At 34.8% G+C, this 22,082-nt stretch overlaps 1 protein-coding gene across 1 annotated transcript; it reads right to left on the reverse strand.

Annotated features, from left to right (window-relative positions):
- Nucleotides 1-4,990: 4,990 nt before the first annotated feature.
- On the reverse strand, nucleotides 4,991-21,444 carry SMU1 (transducin family protein / WD-40 repeat family protein). The gene is made up of 16 exons (XM_086417878.1): nucleotides 21,203-21,444; nucleotides 20,487-20,697; nucleotides 18,904-19,056; nucleotides 17,403-17,451; nucleotides 15,229-15,312; nucleotides 15,034-15,137; nucleotides 14,560-14,646; nucleotides 14,420-14,473; nucleotides 13,087-13,182; nucleotides 11,082-11,209; nucleotides 10,295-10,421; nucleotides 10,126-10,185; nucleotides 9,893-10,000; nucleotides 8,461-8,561; nucleotides 6,230-6,281; nucleotides 4,991-5,441 (listed from the first exon to the last, which is right to left on the reverse strand). The coding sequence occupies exons 1-16, from the start codon at nucleotides 21,229-21,231 to the stop codon at nucleotides 5,343-5,345; spliced, it is 1,542 nt and encodes a 513-aa protein (XP_086274004.1). The 5' UTR covers nucleotides 21,232-21,444; the 3' UTR covers nucleotides 4,991-5,342.
- Between the last annotated feature and the right edge of the window lie 638 nt (nucleotides 21,445-22,082).

The raw sequence follows: 22,082 nt of genomic DNA on the forward strand, positions 1-22,082 counted from the left end.
TGTGGTGCAACTAGAGGTTATCAAAACAGAGACAATAACATGATCAAATAATTTTTGCTTTGGTTTCTATCACTCCAATCCAAGTCCCACCTTCACACCACTCATAAAAAAATCCACTAAGAGAAATTAGAAAATACTTGAGTTTAAGCCCACTAACAGAAACATTCATGAGTCCCAAACAAGAACTTAAATTCAAATCTGGAAAACTGAAAAATATAGAACCCAATAGAGACATTCAATCTTGATTCTTGACCCACTTACAAAAACAATCATTAAAGCCTAAAACTAACTTCAACTTGGGACTGGAATAATCATTTTCGAATCTAGTTGGGTCTCAAATTAATTTTCTCATATATAGAAGTTATGAAAATAAAATTAAAAGATGCCAACAAATATCAAAATCTAGAAAGGTTTTTAAACAATTAAAGTCCAAGATTGATGGATTTCTCTTGTAAAGAACAAACTCACTGGGCTTTAACTTCTTGTTGGATGGATCCAAGACAAGCTGGGCTTCCTCTGTATCTTTTGTTGATTTTCCACACTTAGAGTTCTTGAATCTTACTTAATCAATAACCAACAACAATAAGAATCACTCATTCTGTAAATAATTTTTATAGGAAAGATTGTGATGGGGAGATTTTCAAAAAAAAAAATGAGAAAGAGTATTCAGTTTTTCTTCTTTTAGAGAAGAGGTTTGGTTTTGATGTAATTGGAGTTTCTTTTAGGAGTGAAGCTTTAATGGGTAGATGTCAATTTGACAATTTGGATTGAAATTGCAAACACCATTAATAGAATACCTTTCTTCCAGATCAAGAACTAGGACAACGACTTTCAAAGCACAAAAATCTCCCGCCAAAGCTAGAATTCGAAGCGAGGGTTATCAAACGACTTCGAGTTTTAAAAAAAGCGCTTTCATCACAAAATGCCAAACCACAATCTGGGCTTATAAGTATTAGATGCCTGACCCATTAATATTATAAGTATTAGAACCTAGTCTTCTCTTCTAAACTTCTGAAAAAGAACAAAAATGCCCTAATCTTCGACCTTTGCCAGAAAAAAAAAAAAAAAAAACTCTTGATTTAGCTTCTCAAAAAATTAGTCATCTTTCAAGCTCTTCCACCTCCTTGTTAAATTATTTTTTATACATTCAAACTCATCTTCAACTCATCCTTTTCAAACTCACCCTAAGTACTCTCATCTTCAGCCGTTAACAAAAAAAACAACCACGATTTTTTTATTCTCAGGCCAGTCGTCTTTTGGCTTTTCATCCTTTATGATAAATTATGGATAGAGTAGGGGTGTCAATGGGTCTGTTTTTGTTCAGTTCTTAACAAACTTAGAACCATAAACATTATAATTTTTTTTCTAACCGCAAAGAAAAACGGCTAACTATCGGTTCTGGTTCTCAAAAATCGAATGGGACAAAATTTTCAAATTGTCATGATAAATTTTGTTTCTCCTTTAAAAATATATTTTTTGGCTTTGGCAGGCTACACACACCAATTAGGTGTGCAACTTAGTCCTGTTCAAACAAGAACCGAACCAAACCAAGAGCTTTGGATTGATTTGGTTCGATTTTGGTTTCGGGTTAATAAATTAGAGAACCGATCAATTTGGTTCGATTCTTGATTCATGCCCTATATAGAACCGAACCAAACCGAGAATCGAGTCCTTGTATTAATAAAATTATAAATAAATTTTATTAATCTATTTAATAAATTATACACATTTTTTATGGATAAATTGATTGTTTTTTTTAGGAAACATTGGCACCTATTATTAAAGACAAATAGTGATTTTGAGAGATTGCAATATCATATTTTGTATTTTTTTTCTTTTTTCTTTTTTAAATTATTTCTTCAATACTTGATGATAAACCTTATTGTGAAAAAATCAAAATAGCAAAGATAACACAATCACACAAACACAAAAATTTACATGATTCGACACTATGCCTACATCCACGGAACAAAAACAAGAACAATCATTGTTTTCTCATAAATTTTTACAGCCCAACATATCTCTACTTATATAACCCAGAGTTACCAAAACATGTAAAACTCTACAAAATAGAAACCCCTAAAAATAGAAAATCCCTTAAGAAAATACTACACGAATGCTTTTTTCATACCACAACTCTGCATAGTGCAACAAACTTCAAGTCATTTACACAACACTCATGATTTATGAAATTTCATACCTAACTAGTGATCTTAATTAGTCAGCCATGTGTTGGAAAATCCAATCAAAAGTGGAGAAGAAAAAAATCCATTTATCTATGGATAGTTCAAGTTATTGGGCTGAAATCTTAGTCAGGTTATAAAGACCTCGGAAATCTTCTTCAATGAAATCCACTTGATTAGATGTTCATAACTACTCAATCCACTTAGTATTCAATTTATTTATTTATTTTTACAGCAGATGATGGAATTTTCTATAGAAGAATCAACCTTTTTTGACCATGGATCAGAAGATGAGGTTTAATAGATTCTAGCTAGGAAGAAAAATCAAGGGCTTTTCGTGCAGTCTGAAGATGACAAATTGAAGTCATTCTTCATTAGTCTATAAGAGAAGACTGAGGTCAAGGGACAAGGGTTATGACAAGTGATTTTTTGCTCACAATGCTGTGAGCAAACATTCTTACAGCCCAACACTTGTTTGACATATGGTGCAGGTGACGAAAGCAATGAGAGAAAAATTTATCTCCTACCAACAGTGAAAAAATGAAATTCCTTGATTGGATCACCTTATTGCATTCAAAAACATGATCCAATACCACAGTACCGTAGAAGCCGAAATTGCATGAATTTTTTTATTAAAAAAATATAGATATTTTTCACCATTGAATTTTAATTTTAAATTTGGGTGTTCGATAACTATCCATTTTCAACACCATGGATCAGGCTCTAAAAACTTTATTTGATTTTTTTATTATTTTTTTATCATAAGGTTTTTAATGAAATCTAGAAGGCTGTGGTGTTCGATTACCAATATGATTATCCATGTGAGCCAAACGATCTTTTTTAAAATTTGAAATCTTAAAATTAAAATCTGTGAGTAGAGGATGTGCCGGTAGGAGGGAGAAAGTTGATCTCTATTGCTTATATCATCTACTCCATGTGTCAATCGATTATTGGGCTGTGAGCAAAAAATCACAGGGTTATGATTTATGCAAGAGGTCTCTCAAATGAGGAGTGCTTTTTTAAGTTCAACAGCCATTTGATATATAGAGGGCCAACTCGGATCACCTTGTGGCATTCAAAAACATAATCCGATGCCACAAGTGATGTAGAGGATGAAATTCTACGAACTTTTAAAAAGAAAAAAAATAATTTACCGTTGAATTTTAATTTTAATTTTGGGTCCTCGATAGCCATACATTTTCAATTCCATGGATCAAACTCGAATTTTTTTTTATATTATTATTATGAGTTTTTTCATAAAATCTAGAAGGCTGTGATTTTAAATTGACGATGTGATAATTCATGTGGTCTCTATGACCCATTTTAAGATTTTAAATGTTAAAATTGAAATCTATGGGCAGACGATGTGCGGCCAAGAGAGAGAAATTCTCTCTCTACTGCTGATGTCATTTGCACCACAGTGCCCCATGAACAAACAATCTTTTCTTGAATACTCAGTAGAAAAGTCTCATATGGCTTGAAGACATCACGATGGTAAATGTTATAGACATGATACACTATCATAAGGGGTAATGTGATACACCAAATCATTATCCATGTGGACTAGGATAATAGTCTATTAAGATAAGAATTGATGTGATAAGATTAGATTAGATTTACTTAAGATTTTGTGCTAATAGGGTTCTTGGAATCTAATCAATGGAAGATCATTATTCTAGGGTAAGTAACATCAGGGGATAAATTAAAATATTTTATTAATAAAAGAGGACGATGTTGCCTCCCACAAAACAATCAAGATTCAAGATAAATCTACTCCCTTGACAAATCAAATTCCATCTAAAAAGAGAGTCCTTAAAGAAAACAAATCAATAAATTATGAAATATCTATATGATAAAGTATAATAGTAGATCCCGCTCCAATTACAGTTTTGGGGTATAAGTCATATTACAATGGAGTGGAGTCCACCTTACCCTACTTTATTACCTTTCCTTTTCACCCACTTCAATTTTATTACTTTTCTTCTCTTTTTTCCTATTCAATAATATCCCTCTCATTTTACCATCTTTTATTTTTTACCCCCTTTTCAATAATAATCTTCTAACTTTATCATATTTCCTCTTTTACCCAATTAACTCTAAAGATGATGCTTGTGCCAAAACTCTAGTCTATATGATAAAACGTGGACCCTGCTTAATTACAACTCCCCCCTCCCCTCTCCTCCTTTTCCAATAATACTCCTATACTTTACTATCTTTACTCTTTTATCCCAGGAGGCACGGCAAAGTCTAATTTACACTACAAGAAAACAAAACTTAACATGCATATGATGACAACCGAAATGCGTTAAAACCTAATTCTTTTGGGCGGTGCTTCCTGTTTTTGAATCTAAAAGCTTGAAGCCAACTGGTAGAGAGCCATGCTTTAAAGATAATGATGACAACCAAAATGAAAACAAAGGGAGTTGATGGCGGAAGAGACATAACAATGGTCCTAGTCGCCTGGTTGTAATGCATCAAGGAAGACTTATGTGCCTATATGAGAGAGAAAAAAAAAAAGAGAGTTGAGTAATTATAGTGCATAAGGTTGCATGAGATAGAATGGATTTGATGACAAAATGCATATAAAAGTCTTGTATTAAAAAGTCTTGTCTTTAAACTATTGTAATTCTATCAAATAGAATTAAGCAGAGAATAATTGTAAAGAGTCCTAATTGAATTTGGAAACAAACCATCTCAAATTAGTTGTTTTGAAAGTCCGATCTACCTCCAAAGAGATCTTTCCCCTTTTTTTATTATTTTTTATGATTTAATCTAAATACGCGCGTATCAAAGAACAAGACATTCACTGTAATTAAACAGAAAAGTTAGCCATTGCTTTCACTTTAATGAACAGTTTCCTTGGGATCCACTCGAAGCAGTGCTTCCACATTACATATTTGTTTTACATGCCCTTACCATCTTTAATAAACTAGTTGCATGTCTTTCTCCTAATACTCCAATTCTAATTATTGCTCATGTTCTCAGACTTTCTGATAAAATATATTCCTCTGAACTCTGTTTCAGTTTCTCTAACAAATGATAGCCGCATCTCCATTCAAGGATAATTATGCGAAAATTTAACAATAAAAGGGTACAAATAAGTTGGGTCTCGCTCTTCTTTCTTTACAATGCATGGAATCACTCTTGAGTCGAAGGAAATCAAGGTTTCCATATTTTCATCATGCAATCTTCACCATATGTGATGACCACATTCCTGTGAGGATGGTGACTGACACCGATTACATCCTTTTCATGTACCTATCAGATATTAAGGAAAACCAAAGCCATAAGAAAATGGAAGTATGGGATTTATGCTCAATTAACAGAAAATTGGGATGCAAATCTAACATTTTCACACAAAACACATGCATGCCTGACGTCATGTGTACGTGCACAAACACAAGCATCATAAATATCCACAAGTGATAATTGTTAAGTAAGGATTACTGGGACAGGCTTTGGTTTTCAATTGCATTTATGATCAATAAAATGTAAACCTAAATTTATAATTTTTAAGACAACTTTGTCAACATGCCAATCAAGTTACTAGTTCAGTATTTGTATCCTTTTGATACAAAAGAAGCCCAAGGGCAATGCAACTTGTTTTTAATTCATCATTGACAGATGCAATCACATGGCTTAAATTGACCCACAAACATGGCACTGGAGACTATAATTCCAGTTTTTCCCATTAAAACCTCAAGTAAATTAGAAGGCATGCCTTGAATGCAGCAGATTTAAATCAGATTACAAACAGATAATGCAGAAGAAAAGTTTGCTAACATAATTGTTCGCAAATGTGATTTAAAATAAAGGACTTGATGTATATACAATAAGCAAATAATAGTTATTTGGTGAAAGGGGAACTTCAACTTGTAGAAAAGAAAAAAAAAATTATTGGGTAGAGCAAAAAAAAAATTCATTTGTTCAAAACACAAGTATATTATAAAAGATACTAGGTAGGAATATCACCCAACTACATGAATATTTTAACATCCATATACCGTATATGGATTAACTACCACTAAGTAGCGGACGATACTTACCTTCATGAGATGCTCAAGTTTACCAGACTGGTGGCTGAAGCAATACATATTCCTGCAGATCATTAACAAACAATCTGGTTAAAGCGCAATCATGTGCTTAGGCCAGAATGAATAAGAACAAAACAGTAGGCCTATAGAAAAGAACATGGTGTATATAAGGAAAAATCACACAATATATAGCAACAGCTTTCACTAGTTTCAACCAAAAAAGAATCCTTTTTTTATGAATATAAGATGCATTATAAAAATCAAAAGAAGGTCCAGCAGACCTACCTCATACAGAGAGAGAAGATACCTATCTCCTATAGAGGGGGGAAAAAAAAAGAAAAAAGAACAAAAAGAATAGGCAAGCCACACCACAAATATTCCTCCCAGTCCCCACTTCCAAATTCCTCTCACAAAAAACACTCCCCATCGAAAAGAAAATTTTCAATAAATACATTCTTGAAATCCTCAAACTGTCTAACTAGAATGTTGATAATGACCTCGTGATACTCGAGCTCCTTCCTGTTAAAAACACAAATAGTTCCTTCCGCAAGCCTCAACATATATCAAATATGTACAAGGAAAGGTCTCCCTTCCAATGATAGGTATGCCAATTCTGTGTTTAAAAGGATGGAGCTAGGTGCAAGAAAAGTGCAAGGTGTGATGCCTTGTGTGTTGTCATGTGCTTCCTGTCTCGGGCACATATGCTTGTAAACACATCAAAATTAGGTGCAATTGAAGAATGGTAGTGAGCAAGAAGGTCTACCTTACAAGTCCTAAATTTTAAAATACTTTCCATATCTTTCAGGTGAGCCCAGGTAAAACTTAGAAGGCTTAACAGTTAAGCAGCAGTCCTAGGTGTTTTAACCACTTTAAGGTAGGCAACATTAGGAATGGACAGCTTTTGTAAACCATCTCGGAGCAATCCTTATCGCGGAACACTCACCTAATTGATCGTTCTTTCTCACACGAGTGGAAATCAAGAAAGATAAGATTTCACGGCTCCCTTGCAGGATGGAAGTGGGCCTTTACGTAAAGTCGAATAAGGGTACCATCAAGGGATGTCCTTCACGTGCAAAACACAAATCTAACCACATGGGATGTATATGCTATCAAGCATATGAGGAACTACCACATTAGTGGATTGAGCAAGTAAAGATACTAAATCCCTCGAGTGAGGAGCCTTCATCGAGCATTGATGTCTGGAGTGAGCAATCTAAGTACTTCAATAACACGAAAACCAATCTCCAAAATCGGTCCATTTCAACATTCTTAACCTCGTGAAAAGATTCTTGACATTATTGAACCTCTCTATTTTTTTGTTTCTACTTTTCTGGGGAAAAATACGGAAAGTGTTGGACACGCATAGCTTCTTCTACGCATCACAAATGTTTGTAAAACACCATGAGGAACCTAAATGAGATATGTTATTGACATGAATAGCAAGTGTTTGTTAAAATGTTTACCTAAGTTCCATCTTTGAAAGATGCAAGGATAAGAAAAAATACCAATTGATAAAATCTGTTAATAATCTTTTACAGTCTAATTCAACTCTAACAACATTGCTTGAAAAAAAAAGGACAAGATGAAAATTTCCATGTAATACCAATATTTTATCAATGTCTTCTATGTAATACACTGCAAAGAATATGTATAGTTGTACAATAGTAATAAATATTACAAATCAGTGAAGGTTGTGATTCTTGCAAGATAATAAAAAATTGTGGTTATTTACAGGTGAAAACAGGTGGAGAAAGGGCTAAATACTTCAACAAAAATTTTATCACTTTCCATAGTCAAACTAAACATAATAAATATAATTGAGATTTTCAACTTTATAATAGAATTCAGACACATTACAAGATACACTTTTCCACAGGAGAATGCTGATGGATAGGTATGTATCACATTCCGTAGGAGAATTCACGCACATAAAAAGATACACTTAACCAAATTGGAAGGAATCCAAGATTCCAAGGTTTGGAAAGAATTATTTCAACTTTAAGATAGAACATGTAAATAGTATTTGGGTTTGAGATCTGCCTGGTAAAAGACTATTTTATATTAGCCTATGAACGCCATATGGAAGGCGATATCACTGAATAAGATAATACTACTATGATCTCAAATTAAAGGATAACCCTAAGCTACAATATTTGGGTTAATATAGCAAATTAATGATTCAAAATCCGGGGTGGAATTGTCCCGTTCGTTGCAAATTTTTAAAACATCTGACAAAACCATACCTATCTTCACCAACACAATAAATCCATTCCCCTTTCGGTGATACACAAGCTGCTACAAAATCTCCACCTTCTCTCTTACCAGATGAGAAGCTCTTCACAACCTGCACCAAAAGCATTTATAAAATTAAAATAATATTTTCAAATATAAATCCCTTGACTTACAAATAAATCCATTATCACCTATGTACCTAGACACCTAACGCTTTGACTACATTGCCTAGCAGGCTAACTATGTCTCCTACTTCATAATGTAAAATTCAGGCCTCAATACGGCCCAATACTGCTAACAACATGCATACCTTATAAGTACATGGTTCTTACTAAACTATTTAACATGGGAAAGCATAGCAAACAAATTAGTTCCATTGTTTCTATTTGGTGATGTTTCTATTTGGTGATTCATCGTAGTACAGAAAATCATGTAAGTATCCGTAAATACTGTTATGATTAAAAATATTTTTCTTTATGTAAACATAAAATGTTACTGGGTTTGGCAATATGGGTCCTATTCTTTTGAAAAGGATATTAGTTCTAAAAAGCAATGCTTTAAAAAACGAACCAATGCTTGGACCAAGAATATGCCAAATTGATCAGACCACTGTTGAACCTTGGTTCAATTTGATTGGACGGATTACGTTTATTAAATAACTTGAAAGTATGCATAGCTTTGTCCTAAATTACTTTAATTTATATTCATAAAAGAGCAAGATTCAAAACAAACCGACGGTTTATTTATCAACCCAATTTTATTATGACATCCGATTAAACCTGGGCAGGACACTGGTTTGGTCCGGTTTTTAAAAGAGGTAAAAAGATATTCTTCACAGAGAGTCTTCTGGAAATGCCGTTATCTCAGAAATTTATATAATACTAGATATCAATCGCATCTCAGATCAGAGACATACCATAAATTACATTTTCATGATAATATGCAACACAACAGAAACGAGACAAGGAAAACATCTAAACTGAAGATCCAAAACGGTAAGAAATTCTGAAGCAAACATGATTGTATCATAAGCATATCAAACATGATTGATGATTGTGTAGTTTAAAATGTATATGACCCTTGTGATGCTTACGTTTGATATGCTTCTTTTTTCTTATTAAAAAAAAAAAAGCATATCGAACATAAGCATCACAAGGGTCATATACATTTTGAACCACTCAACCATTAGCCAAAACAATGCATATGGAATTAGCATTAAAAAAATCATATTGTTTGACCAATTTAAACCTCTCATAGATGTGCCACAATAGTTCATATTCTAGGAAGAAAACGAAACAATCATTCCCGATGTAAAACTGATGATCCAAAGATGTCAAATGACTGAACAAAACTGAGCCGAAGTTCACAAATTACCATGTAAACAGGTAGAAGAATGAAATTTAAATCTTAGTTCTCATGTGCCAGTTTGTGTAGAATAAGTACCTGGCCTTGAAGAGTCATGAGGTATATCGATGATGTCTTGTTGCACACTATAATGTGATCTGTATTTTTGGGGGAAAGATGAACAGAATTTACAGATGCATCACCTCCCTAATAGTTCAAACAGAAATTAAACAATTAGATTCAAGGATCAGATCCAAGAAAAATCAAAATGCAAACCATGTGCAAAAAATAAAAGCATTCTGATTTCAAGGGAGATGTATTTGTTACAATACCCTTAAAGGAGGTGGAGGCTTGAAGGTATGTAAACAGTCTGTAGTCTTCATATCCCAAACCTGCAAGAAGAACAGTGATAGTTCCAAAAGGCCGCAGAAAGCAAGGCAAGTAATGAAAGGGGTTTGGGAAGAAAATCATAAAGCTTGATGGATCTACAAGATAACCTACCTTGACTGTGCAATCACTGGAAGCAGTAATAACACGAGATCCATCATGTGTAAAGATAGCATCATTCACATAAGATGTGTGCCCTCGAAATTCTTTCAACAACTTCCCAGACTTGAGGCCATGGATTCTGCATAAAGTACCACAAATAATAATATTGAGGTCTAGCCATCAGTAAAACTATGTGCTTAGTTTTGTTGCCAATGGAATTTAACATTAGAGTGGCAAACTATGAAAGGATTCAGCTTTCAAAGAACTTTCTGTGTTATACACCGTGCGATCCATGTGTTAGGTGAATGAAGACACCAAAAGTTGAATCTATTCAAGTATTTTGTTTTCAGCTATAATTTTTATATACTATTTTTTTTTATGATTTTAAATGTATATCAGGTTATCTAAATGCATTCTTTCTATGTAGAACACTTCATACAAACCAAAGTATTCAATGAAAACATCACTCAACATGAAATAATATGCTGTGCTCGTGGGAGTCGGTATGTGCAATACTTTGTACCAGCAATGGACACCAACACGTGTTCGCGTCTTTGTGGGTGTGGTAGCGAATGGTTAGTTGTTAGAGCAACTATTACAGATTCTTGAGGGTGTGGTAATAAGTGATAAGAATACAACAACATATTAGAAAATAGAAATGGCAAAAACAAAGAGAAGAGATGGAAAGCTGCTAATGATCAAAAATTATTTCATGGCTGAATCACTTGATTTAACATTTTATTCGTGTGCAACATTATGGAAAATGTAGGTCAGATAATGCCCATGAATTAAAGATAACCTTGCAGTACTGTCAAAGGATGCACTTAGTAGCTGACTTCCATCTCGAGAGAAGACAAGACTCGTGACACCCTGTGAATGTGCACGTTCAAGACGACGCAAGCATTGACCTGTCCTTATGCGCCAAACCTGAGGCATGATGAATTCAACATGAAGCTGATCGTCAAGTCTGAATACCATAAATCAAGTTTAAACCAATATACTAACATGAATTAGGAAAAACTCACAGGAATTGGTCAAAAAGAAATTTTGTCATGGTAATACTAAGGATCAGGGTGCTAACGAAAGAAATTGAAGAAAATTGAGTCCATGGATGAATATCAAGAAAAAACCAAATAGTAGCACATGTATTCATAAAATGGTAGTTTAGTGGATCATCCATTATTACAATCGAACAAAATGTTGGAGTCAAGATAGAAACTACCATCTCTCTGTCTCATTAAGCTAGCAAAACAAGACAGAATGAAACAACGGGAATGGTGAAAAAATCTTCAAATTGGAATTTCTTCACCAGTCGGAAAGAAGAAAGTGTAAATAACAGATCTGGAAGCTCATTTTACAAAGCACTTAAAGGCTGCTTTGAGCTTCTACTCGCTCCCCGCCAGAGCAGAAGCCCAAAGCTAATTCAAACAGGCCCTTAGAAGATGAAAAATATAGTAGATATGCCAAGAGACTTTCAGACACAAAACTATAAAAGACAAAAGAATCTAAACCCCAAGGAACCAACTATACAGCACTGGGATCCAGCAGCTGCTTTTTCAACCCAGGGAGGAGGGAAGTATGAGTCACCCTGAGAAACCCACATCCGACGAGGCATTCAGCAACAGATAAACAAAAGAGCCAACCCAACAAAGAGGCCTCCAACCTTTTTGTGAGATATATTCACATTGTTCCTTCGGAAACACTGAAGAATGAAGCACCTAAACCTTGGTAAAATGTATAAGTAAAGTAAATTAAGACGGACCAATAGAAAAAAGACTAACTGAGGACTTGGGAACCTTTATCCTTGCACTAAGAGAACACCTCATGCAAGCTAGGACAAATGATTGAAATGAAAGTCAAAAGAGATGGTTTTGGCATGGAAGATCAATGGTGCCACCAATGAGGACTACTTTAGTGAATTTGAAGACTCTACAAAGGCAAAAAGGACAAAGATGGCATGGATTAAGATGGTTAAAAAAAAAATTTGAAGACACAGCACAGTGATAGAAGATAAAGCTCGATACAGAATTGAATGCCAAGATGTAGGGGGTCATCTGGTTTTGCTTGCTCTTTGTTCTCAAGACAATCTCCTTGTCTCATTTCTTTCTGTTTGTTTTCTCAGTTTTCCTTTATGATTAAATATTATACTTTTAAAAAAACTACCAAATAAGGGTGTCCCCAAACTGTGTTTGCACCCATACCCATATTTATATCCATATTAGGGCGAGAATCACATCAAAATTAAGCTTCAACCACCACTTTCTCAAGGTTTTATTAACTTTGGCCTAATCACCCCCTTTTTTTTTTTTCTTTTTTGTAACTGAGGGAGTATCCCATCAACAATCTTAAGTAAGCATGAAAGACTAATCTCCCTTGGGGGCCCTGCATGACCAACCCCACATGAGTTTTAAGGGGACGAACCCAAAATGGTTTTCCTTTAGACATCAAGATCAGTGAAGATTTTGAACATTGTTGTCCATTTCATTGCTCATGCTGTTGTTGCAACCCAATGAAGACAATCTTATTCTACTTTTTGTTTGTTTGAATAAATTGAAATGAAAGCAAATTTAGTGTCAAAGGGTAGGGGTAAGTAACCAGCTAAAAGTAAAAAAACACTTTATGCATAGCCGAACCTTCAAAAATAGGGCATATAAAAGATACTGAAATGGAATTGTTAATGGTGCAAACTATCACGAAAAACATAGCAATAGAAACAAAAGGAAGAAAATGACCTAAGAATTACCACATGCACAAATAGATCGAGGAAAATTCAGTAAAAGCCAAAAGTACATAATTAGAGTAACCTTAATCTTTCCATCTTGTGATCCAGATGCAAGCATCTCTGAATCTCTACTAAAATCGACACAAAGCACAGCATCATCATGCATCATAAAAGCATCCTGCAATAGTTTATAGCACGTCAAATAACCGTACAACTAAAAGTCTGTCAACTTAAATAGAACAAGCACATGGTAAAACAATATATCATATACTCTACTGTCCACTTTGGAGTATTCAATCCATACCAAAAAACAGATATTCGATTGAAAATGTAACATTCAGATGGCTTTGGGGTCAAATAAGGCTTCTCCATACATTTCATTGATGTCAACTAAGTTTTGATCTCACTTACCTAAAAACATTAAAAAACAGAACAAAAGTGTCGTTGATTACTTTGTCTCAGCACATGTCATCAACGTTGTCACCAAATCCTTATCCTAAAAATTTGGGGTCAACTGAACAAATCTTGTTCCTCCATTCAATTTTGTCTAAAGCCATGACTCTTGTTCATATCTGCTCTCATTATCTCAATCCAGGTTTTCTTTTTATTTTCCTCTCGCCTTCAAATTACACATTCCTTCTAACAGAAGAAGTAATCGGCCTTTGTTGCACAAGATCAAACAATCTCACAGTCAACTTTGCTCTGGTTTATCATATAGTAGAGTCAATCATATATTCTTGCAAATGCATTTATTTCTTCTTTTTTGTGATACCTTGGGTATCCGGGCCTCTTAGAGAACCCCACTAATCCCAAGGGGAACGCATGTCACTCATTCCACACGTACCAAGTGTACTGGTACATCTTTGCAAATGCATTCATTTCTACTTTTATATATCTTAGGTTTTCCATTCCACATCCTCATCTCTGCTACACTCAAATCTTTTTCTTCTTTTTTGGCTTATCATGGGTATCCGCACCCTTTGGTGAGATTAATCCCACGGTCACATGCACTGCCCCTTTGGAAAGTCCTACATGCAACTGGTTGAGTCGAGGGTCAATTGAGCCCTAGAGGGTGGCCCCAAGGAATTCATTGCTTCATGGGGTTTCGAATCCTATTATGTGAGTGAAATGAACAGAAAAATTGGTAAAGAGAATTTAAAATTTTGAAATGAGTATCTCTAACTAGGAATTTCATCGGTAATCCCACAAAACAAATGACAGAGTTGCATGTAAATTGCTACAAACAAAAATTAAGAAAATCGTGCCTGGATAAAACACTAGCAAATGTTTGTAGTAGTAAAAACAGTAATGTGCTATCATGGTTAATTGTTATTAGTGCAGGAAAGTCAACGAATAAAATATGTAGATTTGAGAGGCATCTCCATCGTGGATATAACAAGTTTAAAAGAACTCACATCAGCCTGGTATTGAAGATCCTTCTTGAGCTTCCCACTTATATGGTCCCAAACCTAGAATGACTCCACAAATCAGAGAGAATATGATGAACCAAAACAAAAATACATCCATAATAAGAATATTTTCTTGTAAAATATACCTCAATAAATCCATCAACAGAGCAAGAAACAAGGAACTGCCCATCAGGCGAGAAGCGAGCACATTCTGGATGACTCTTCTTCCCAAACTGCACGAAGGCACCCCCAAACACATTAAGGCGGAAACATAAATGGTTGAAATATGTTTAAGCTTATATAATTAGGGTCATGTCGTAGTGGAGAAAAAACTGAAGACTGAAACAAAATGGTTAAATTGAGAAGTGTCAAATGTAGAAACCGACCAACCAGCTTGTGTGCCTTCTTTACACTTCTATATTTTTGTATACAACTCAAAAAACAAAAACACAAAGTTATCCTTTGATTAGAGGCAACAGTGAACCACAGTAACACGCAGCCAAGCACCATTTTGTAAATTAAATAACTCCCCATACACATAACAGGTGCAAAAATTTTGCACTTTTAGAATAGATGGCATTGAATGTGTTAACAAGAAGATATATGCGGCTATACTTTACCTTGATTGTGTGCCCAAGAGTAGTTGGATACATATCATCTTCATCTTGTTTCATTGCAGCTGTCCCTCGAAACAAATCAAACTGTGTTCCTGGGGGCAGCAAACCTGAAATAGCCATAGCACCATGGTTCATCAAGATGAATGAAAATGCAATTTTTGAACCCACAAGACCCGGAAAACTCATAGAGATTACAACCTTGGTGCTGCTGCCATTTCAAAGCCTGGCCAATCAGAGCCATTAATCGTGAAGGTGGCACCACAGTAACTTCAGCAGCAAGAGCTGAAAAACTCATGAGAAATTTTTTTTAAGGAAAGAGAGAGAGATGTAAATAATTAGACAAACACCATAAATGAAAAACATTTGTATGAAATGTAACCATTTAGTCTAATTACATACACCTAGTTATAACACAACAACTTGAGGTACGACTGCAGGGGCAGAGCTAGGATTGTCTTGTAGTGGGGGCAAACTGTAGTTAATGGTACAATTGAAGAGCTTGAAGATTAATGGTTTTGGGGAGAAATTCAAAGATTTTTTGTTTCAAGTAGAAGAAAATGATATTTAGGTCATTTCCAATTAGTCTATGAGAGAAGGCCCAAGTCAAGAGGCAATGTCATCTTCAAAAAAATGAAGGGGGGGCGGGGGGCAAAAATCATAGGGGGCTGAGTGTGAGGGGGCAAATGGGGAGGGAGGTGAAGGAGTGGGGGCAAATGGGGCATGCAATTAGCTGAAAATACAGGGGGTATCTCAAATTAAAGGATATATTAAACCATCCAAAAAAGTTCTGTGGGGGCAATTGCCCTCACAGGCTCCTTACTAGTTCTGCCTCTATTCGACTGTGAGGGATGGAAAACGCTTCCATAGGAGCCCCACTTCAGTTGCTAACACATTTCTTAGTTGACAAGCAGTCTGCACCTTTAGTACTTCAATAAGGCAAGCTGTTTGATAGTGACTTATTAGGGTAAGCGAGGAAAGGTGATACAAAGTCATAGATGTAGTTATTGAATTAGAGAGAGATTACTCCGCAATCCCAATCCTTCCTAACATCACAACTAGACCACTACAACAAGTGCAAGGGGATTTTAGGAAGAGAGATCAACATCTGCCTAAAGCTACGAAATTGCCAAGTATAAATATAATTTATTCATTTAGAACTTAAAAGTTAGAATAATTATTCTATTAAAGAGTCTTAAATATTATGCAATATAATACAGTTGATTGGTGGATGGCTATGGAGTGAATCCGCATAAGAAGGATCCTTGTCTAAAAAGATTGGACATAAGAATCCATGGTCTCACGTGTTTTGTATCAAAGTGTGTGCGCAATTGAAGTACATTCGAGATGATAAATAGATTCTTTCACAAAAATCTAACATATTTTGAGAAAAAATAAATACACTAACATATGTTGAATTTTTAAATGTTAAATAAATTCATATCAAGAAAAATTGATTTGAGCACAAGAAGCTCAATTACTTGGTGTTTGTCCAATAACTCTAAAGGTTGCATGAAAGATTATTATAGAGGCGAAAAAAGTCAAGATTTTTTTATCCCATTTCACTCAACGAATTGAACATTTATAATCCGTGGTTTATTAACACAACAAATGAGCCAGTGATTGGATGGGAGAATTAACATGGGCAAAAGTTGAACAAGTCACAGTTGGACCAGCACCATAAGAAAGTTCAAGTTAAAGGAGAAGAGGAGATAGATTGAGGCCAAGTAGCAACCAAGGCCTAGAGCTAGAAGATGAGGATAAGATAAACAAAAAAAGAAGATGATGAACCATTGGATGTGGATGAGGTACTGGTGAGTTCAATAATGAAAAAAGAGAAGAAGAAGACTACTATTTTTGGATGATGATGGCAATACAAATGATGATAATGGTGGCAGAAATTGTGCAGACAGAGTGGATTAGGGATGGATGTATAGAGTACATAGTAGTGGTTCACATTACCAATAACTCGTAATTTTCTAAGAATTGAATTTTGGATTTGTAAATTGTTTATATGCTTGTCTTATTATATGATTCATTGCATAATTTCATGTGTTCATAAATTACAATTAATTAATAATTAAAAATCCATTTTTTCAGATTTTTTAGTTTATGCATGTTCTTAAAAAGCTTCTTAAACATGTAAATGTAAATACAATAAATTACAACATAATTGGTAAAGAAATATTACAAAAATATTTTTTCTGTATTTAATGTGAAAATTGCGAACTTTTCCTCTCTTTTTTCAGTTATTGTCGAATAATATGTTATGCTATGCGATTGCAGTATAACAATGATCATGCACAGTGGAAAAAAAAAATTGATCGATACAGTGGAAAAAAATGGAACGTCACGGTAGGAGGGGGGAAGCAAACCTTGAGCAATTTGTGCACGGCGTTTCTCCTTAGTTGCATCTTGATAAGCCTGTCAAATAATGTAAATGTTTTAACAAGATACAAATACTCCTTGAAGCAAAAGCTACATCATATTCTGAAGTCAGGGGTAATATAAAAATGATTGCATCAATAGCAATCATTTTTTGCAATTCTAGGGTCAATACTGTTCTTGCTATCCAAAAGGGGTCCTGGAGAGAAACTATAGATGCTAGTGCAACTAACAAGGACAAGGAACCACGAATAGGAATAGAGGCCAGAGGTTAAAGTACTGACAAGAACATGGGGAAACCAAGGTCAATTTTCATAAAGAATGCATCATGATAAGAATTTGAAATGAGATATAGTCAAGTTTTAAAGCTTACCATCAGCATGTTCAAACAACATCGGGAAAAAACTGGACCTTCAGATTTATGAATCAAATTTTGCAGAATGAAACCCTCAAAGGCAAACAAAAACCTAATTCTTAAGAAATCGCCCAAAGTAATGTAGAAGTTTGCATTCACAAGGGAGATCTAAGATATTCAACAATTCAAAGGATATGTTCTATCCATACAAAACCTGGAACATTTCTAAATAATAATCAGTCTGACAATGTATTTTTGGTCATAATTAAATCCATAAAGGAAGGAAAGGGGGGATGGGGATGGGGATGTAAAACATAGAGAGAAGTTAACGATGAAAACGTTATGGCCTCTAGGCAATAAAAGTATAATCAAGGATAGTTCAGTCACCATTATCATTGAAGCCTTATTCTAAAGATTTGTGGTCGGCCATGAATTTTTCAATCACCATACAAAAAAATATATATATATACAATAGTATGATATAAAAAAACTACATTGCACAACCCATTTTTTCAAGTACCATTATTATTATTACTGTGACCTGTGTTTTGGTTGACCTGCAGAAAAATGTATGTGTGCACGCATATGTATGTTATACATGTATTAGCACGGGTGAATTTGAAAAATGAATATTTTTTTATACGTTAAAGGTTAGTGGTTCGCAAGTGAAGTTGGGTTCAATGTATTTGAACTTAGGACGTGGAAATAAATCTCCACTCATCTCACCAACTTAGCTAAGTTCGCACTTCATTTTGAAAAATGAATATTGGTAAATACATCGTTAAAAAATTTATTTTGGAATGCCTCGGCCAAGATTGTCCAAGTCTTGAAGATGAGAGAACAAGACTTGGGGGGTGAGAGAGAGTATCATGGACGCATACCATTTGAAGAGTGCATAAAATCACAAACAGATGATTCTCTTGTAAGAAAAATAAGAGTTTTTATATACAAAAATTGATCAAGCATATAGATTCAAACCAACAGTCAGTTGCCGTATTTACATATTTGAGCAACCATTCAATAAAACAATTGTATAAAATGCAAAACGAAGTGTTGAAGAAAACCATAGACAGGCATGAAAGACGGATATAGATAATTATACAGGAACAGTTTATACTTAAAACCAGTATACTGACCTCATGAGGATCAAAGTAAGTTCGAACTAGGAGATGCTCAAGTCGCAAATATCTTTCAGGCTGCTCTTGTTTCATGACACCCATTGCTTGTGTTTGTCTTAAAATAGCACGTGCAGTATCTAACTCTCTAAGCTCAATCATTTCTAGGACAATCTGCAGAATAAACGGATCCGATGTAAATGTATTTATCAAATATGCCACTTCAAATGATTGGGGCAGGAGTACTCTAAGATGGGCTGGCACACAAACCAGAACAGTATGATTTATGGCAAATTTTACTAACAGACTGAAGAAAATAAAATAAGATACATAGGAAATATTTTTTTTGATAAGTAGGAAATATTGTCCAGTTGTAGGTTAGATAAAGATGTTAAATGGAGACATTAAGACTTGAGCGTGAGATTTAAGTGAAGAAGGGGGATACAGATTTCAGGTGGATTAATTGAGAGTCAGATTTAGATGGAAAAAGGGAGCGATTACATTTTTTTTACAAGTCTAAAATTGTATTAATAAAAGGAGGTTACAAAAGAGAAAACAAAAGGAGGAAACCGAGGTAGCACCCAACCGAACAAGACAAAAAGGACCAAAAAAAAAATAACAAACAAAAAGAAGCAAGCTACAACGCTATGTATTACACATAGAATACCATCTAAACACAAAATCATCAAAAGAAACACCCAATAGGCCCTTGCTCAATTTCGACCAAAGGTATAGCAGGCCCATAATCTCTATAAATTCACCATGAGAACTCCTTCCCTTACCTTGGAACACCCAATTATTTCTTTCTTTCCAAAGACCCCAAGCGATAGCTGAGGGAAGAATAGCTTATAGGTGCCTTTTTCAGAAGGAAAATATGTTATCAGCCTATGCTTCTAAAAGCGAGAACTTTTGAGGTAATACCCAACTAATCTAAGACTGAGAAAGAAAGAGTAATCAAATTTACCAACAAAAGGAGTAATGCATTAAAATGTGATCAACAGATTCCCCATCACTCATGCATAAAGGGCAAAAATTTGATGTAATCCAACCACAAACGATCAAGTTGTCCACGGTCAAAATTAAGGATACCTAGGAAAGATGTTACCTCAGTTAACTCATAATCATTAAAATTCCTCCTGGACCCTAGATCCTAAGAAGTAGTGATTCCGTTGCGAGTCAGACACTGTTATATCGAACAGTTCTTTTTCATAGAACAAGCATACAAGGACAGATTATGGAATGTGAGAGATTAAAAATAGTCCTTCTATTGCCACACCAACTTTTACTAATGTCACCCCAAGATGTGTGCTTATTCATTGGTAATTTACATATAAATTGGGGTGGCGTTAGCAAAAGTTGGTGTGGCAATAGAATCTCACTTTAAAAATGAGAGGTGGTACAATCTATGGTTGCTGACATGGCATAATGAATGGAAATTAAGCCACCATATGAAGATCGAACTTTATGATCTATTTTATAAGTACTAGATACATTAGATTTCATTTGTACAAGGCTTCTGGTTGTTACTTACAAATAAGATGGTTTCAGAAATATAGAAACAATAACTTAGAATATTATATGTAAATAGGCACCATGCTACATACCTGCTCATACAAGTCCTCGAGTTTCTTCCTAGGAAGCTTAAGCTGTGCAACTTGAGGCAATATTGCATCCCACCTTCCACTATTTATATCAGCAACAAATGTTTCAAGGCTGTCCACGGTATTCAAAGAGACTTGGCACTCGCTTTGTAGAATCTGAAAAGTCTGGTGCAAAGAGTTTTCTTTGCAAAACTGAAGCACAATCTTAATGACACTGTACGAAAAGATTACATATAAGTCCAGCTTTTCTTTCCATGTGAACATTATATACTTTTTCCATGAAAATGCAAATAAATCAAGAATCAATCTATACAGCAAATGCAAGATATTTGAATTTTTGGGGGGTTAGTGAACTATGAGGAAAATGAATTTATTAGACTCTCAAAGAACAACTGATTGTCGTATGTACCGTGAATCTAAGGCGGGCCAAGAGATGAGTGGAAACCACCCAAAAGTTTACTATAAGAATCTTTTAATGGAATGTTAGGGTTCTTAGGAGTTTTACTCGTACATCAGTACTAAGTGGATTGGAGGAGCTTAAATCGAGTTAATCCAAGTTGTAGTTATTCTTTAATTTATTTAATCTTCCACACTTCCACACACACACAAATCCATACGAAATCTAACAGTTTTGCCTCCTTTTATCAAACATTTAAAAGATAATAATAAAAAAAATAGTATAAATTCAACGAAAAAAATAAAGTAGGGTAGAAACTTACTCTCGAGCTTCAATTTCTAGGGTAGACATCGCTTCTGTTACTGAAGAGATCAAGAGAAAGAAACCTAATAGTGGAGCTAAATTCTATGAGAATCGATTTCTCCATGAATGATTAAAGCAGAAAATTCGTGTTTCTGGTTAATTAGAGACGAGCAGAGCAAACCCTACTGAAAAATGATAAAAGGAGACGCAGTAGAGATTTGGCGCTTAAAAACGTCTAACGAGAAGACCTAACGTGCACGGATTAAGGAAATACACAGAAAAATTAAGGGTAGTTTTGTCACTTTTGATGGTAAAATATATCATAAACGAGTGTAATGGTTCGGGTCCGACGATTGGAGGAAGGCAGATTCGGGATGGGTGCCCAGCTATTGGCCCTCTTTGGGTCGAATTCATACCCAAACATGCGGTCCAAACCTCGCATATGTATTCGGATTTTCAAACCTAACCTGCAACCTAGTGGCATTCTATGGGCTTTTTGTTTATATGTCCTTGACTCGTAATGGACTTGATGTTTGAACACGCATTATGAAAATAGGCAACAATTTAGAGCTCCACATTTATATGTATGTAGCGAGCTTGATTCTCGAGCAGTTGGGGTTTGGCATTCCATTGTCCTCTGACTTAAAGTCTTTGTCATGGTTTTAAATCTTATTCGAGACAACTCATCCAATTCACCTCGGTATCGTCCACCAATGAGACGGGTTGACAAATCATCTCAAACCTAATGTGTTTCTCAAATAAGGCAAAGGGTGTTGATTGTTGAACGAGACTATTCGAATAAATCAGATGACTCGTCAAAGACAACTTGGTCTTGTTCATGGACGAGACTTAAAACAAGTTTTAAAACCATGGTCTCCATGTCTCTTTTCCTTTTGCTC

The sequence above is a fragment of the Akebia trifoliata genome, chromosome 12 (genome assembly GCF_017979445.1).
Source record: "Akebia trifoliata isolate Shusen 1 chromosome 12, ASM1797944v1, whole genome shotgun sequence".
NCBI lineage: Eukaryota > Viridiplantae > Streptophyta > Magnoliopsida > Ranunculales > Lardizabalaceae > Akebia > Akebia trifoliata.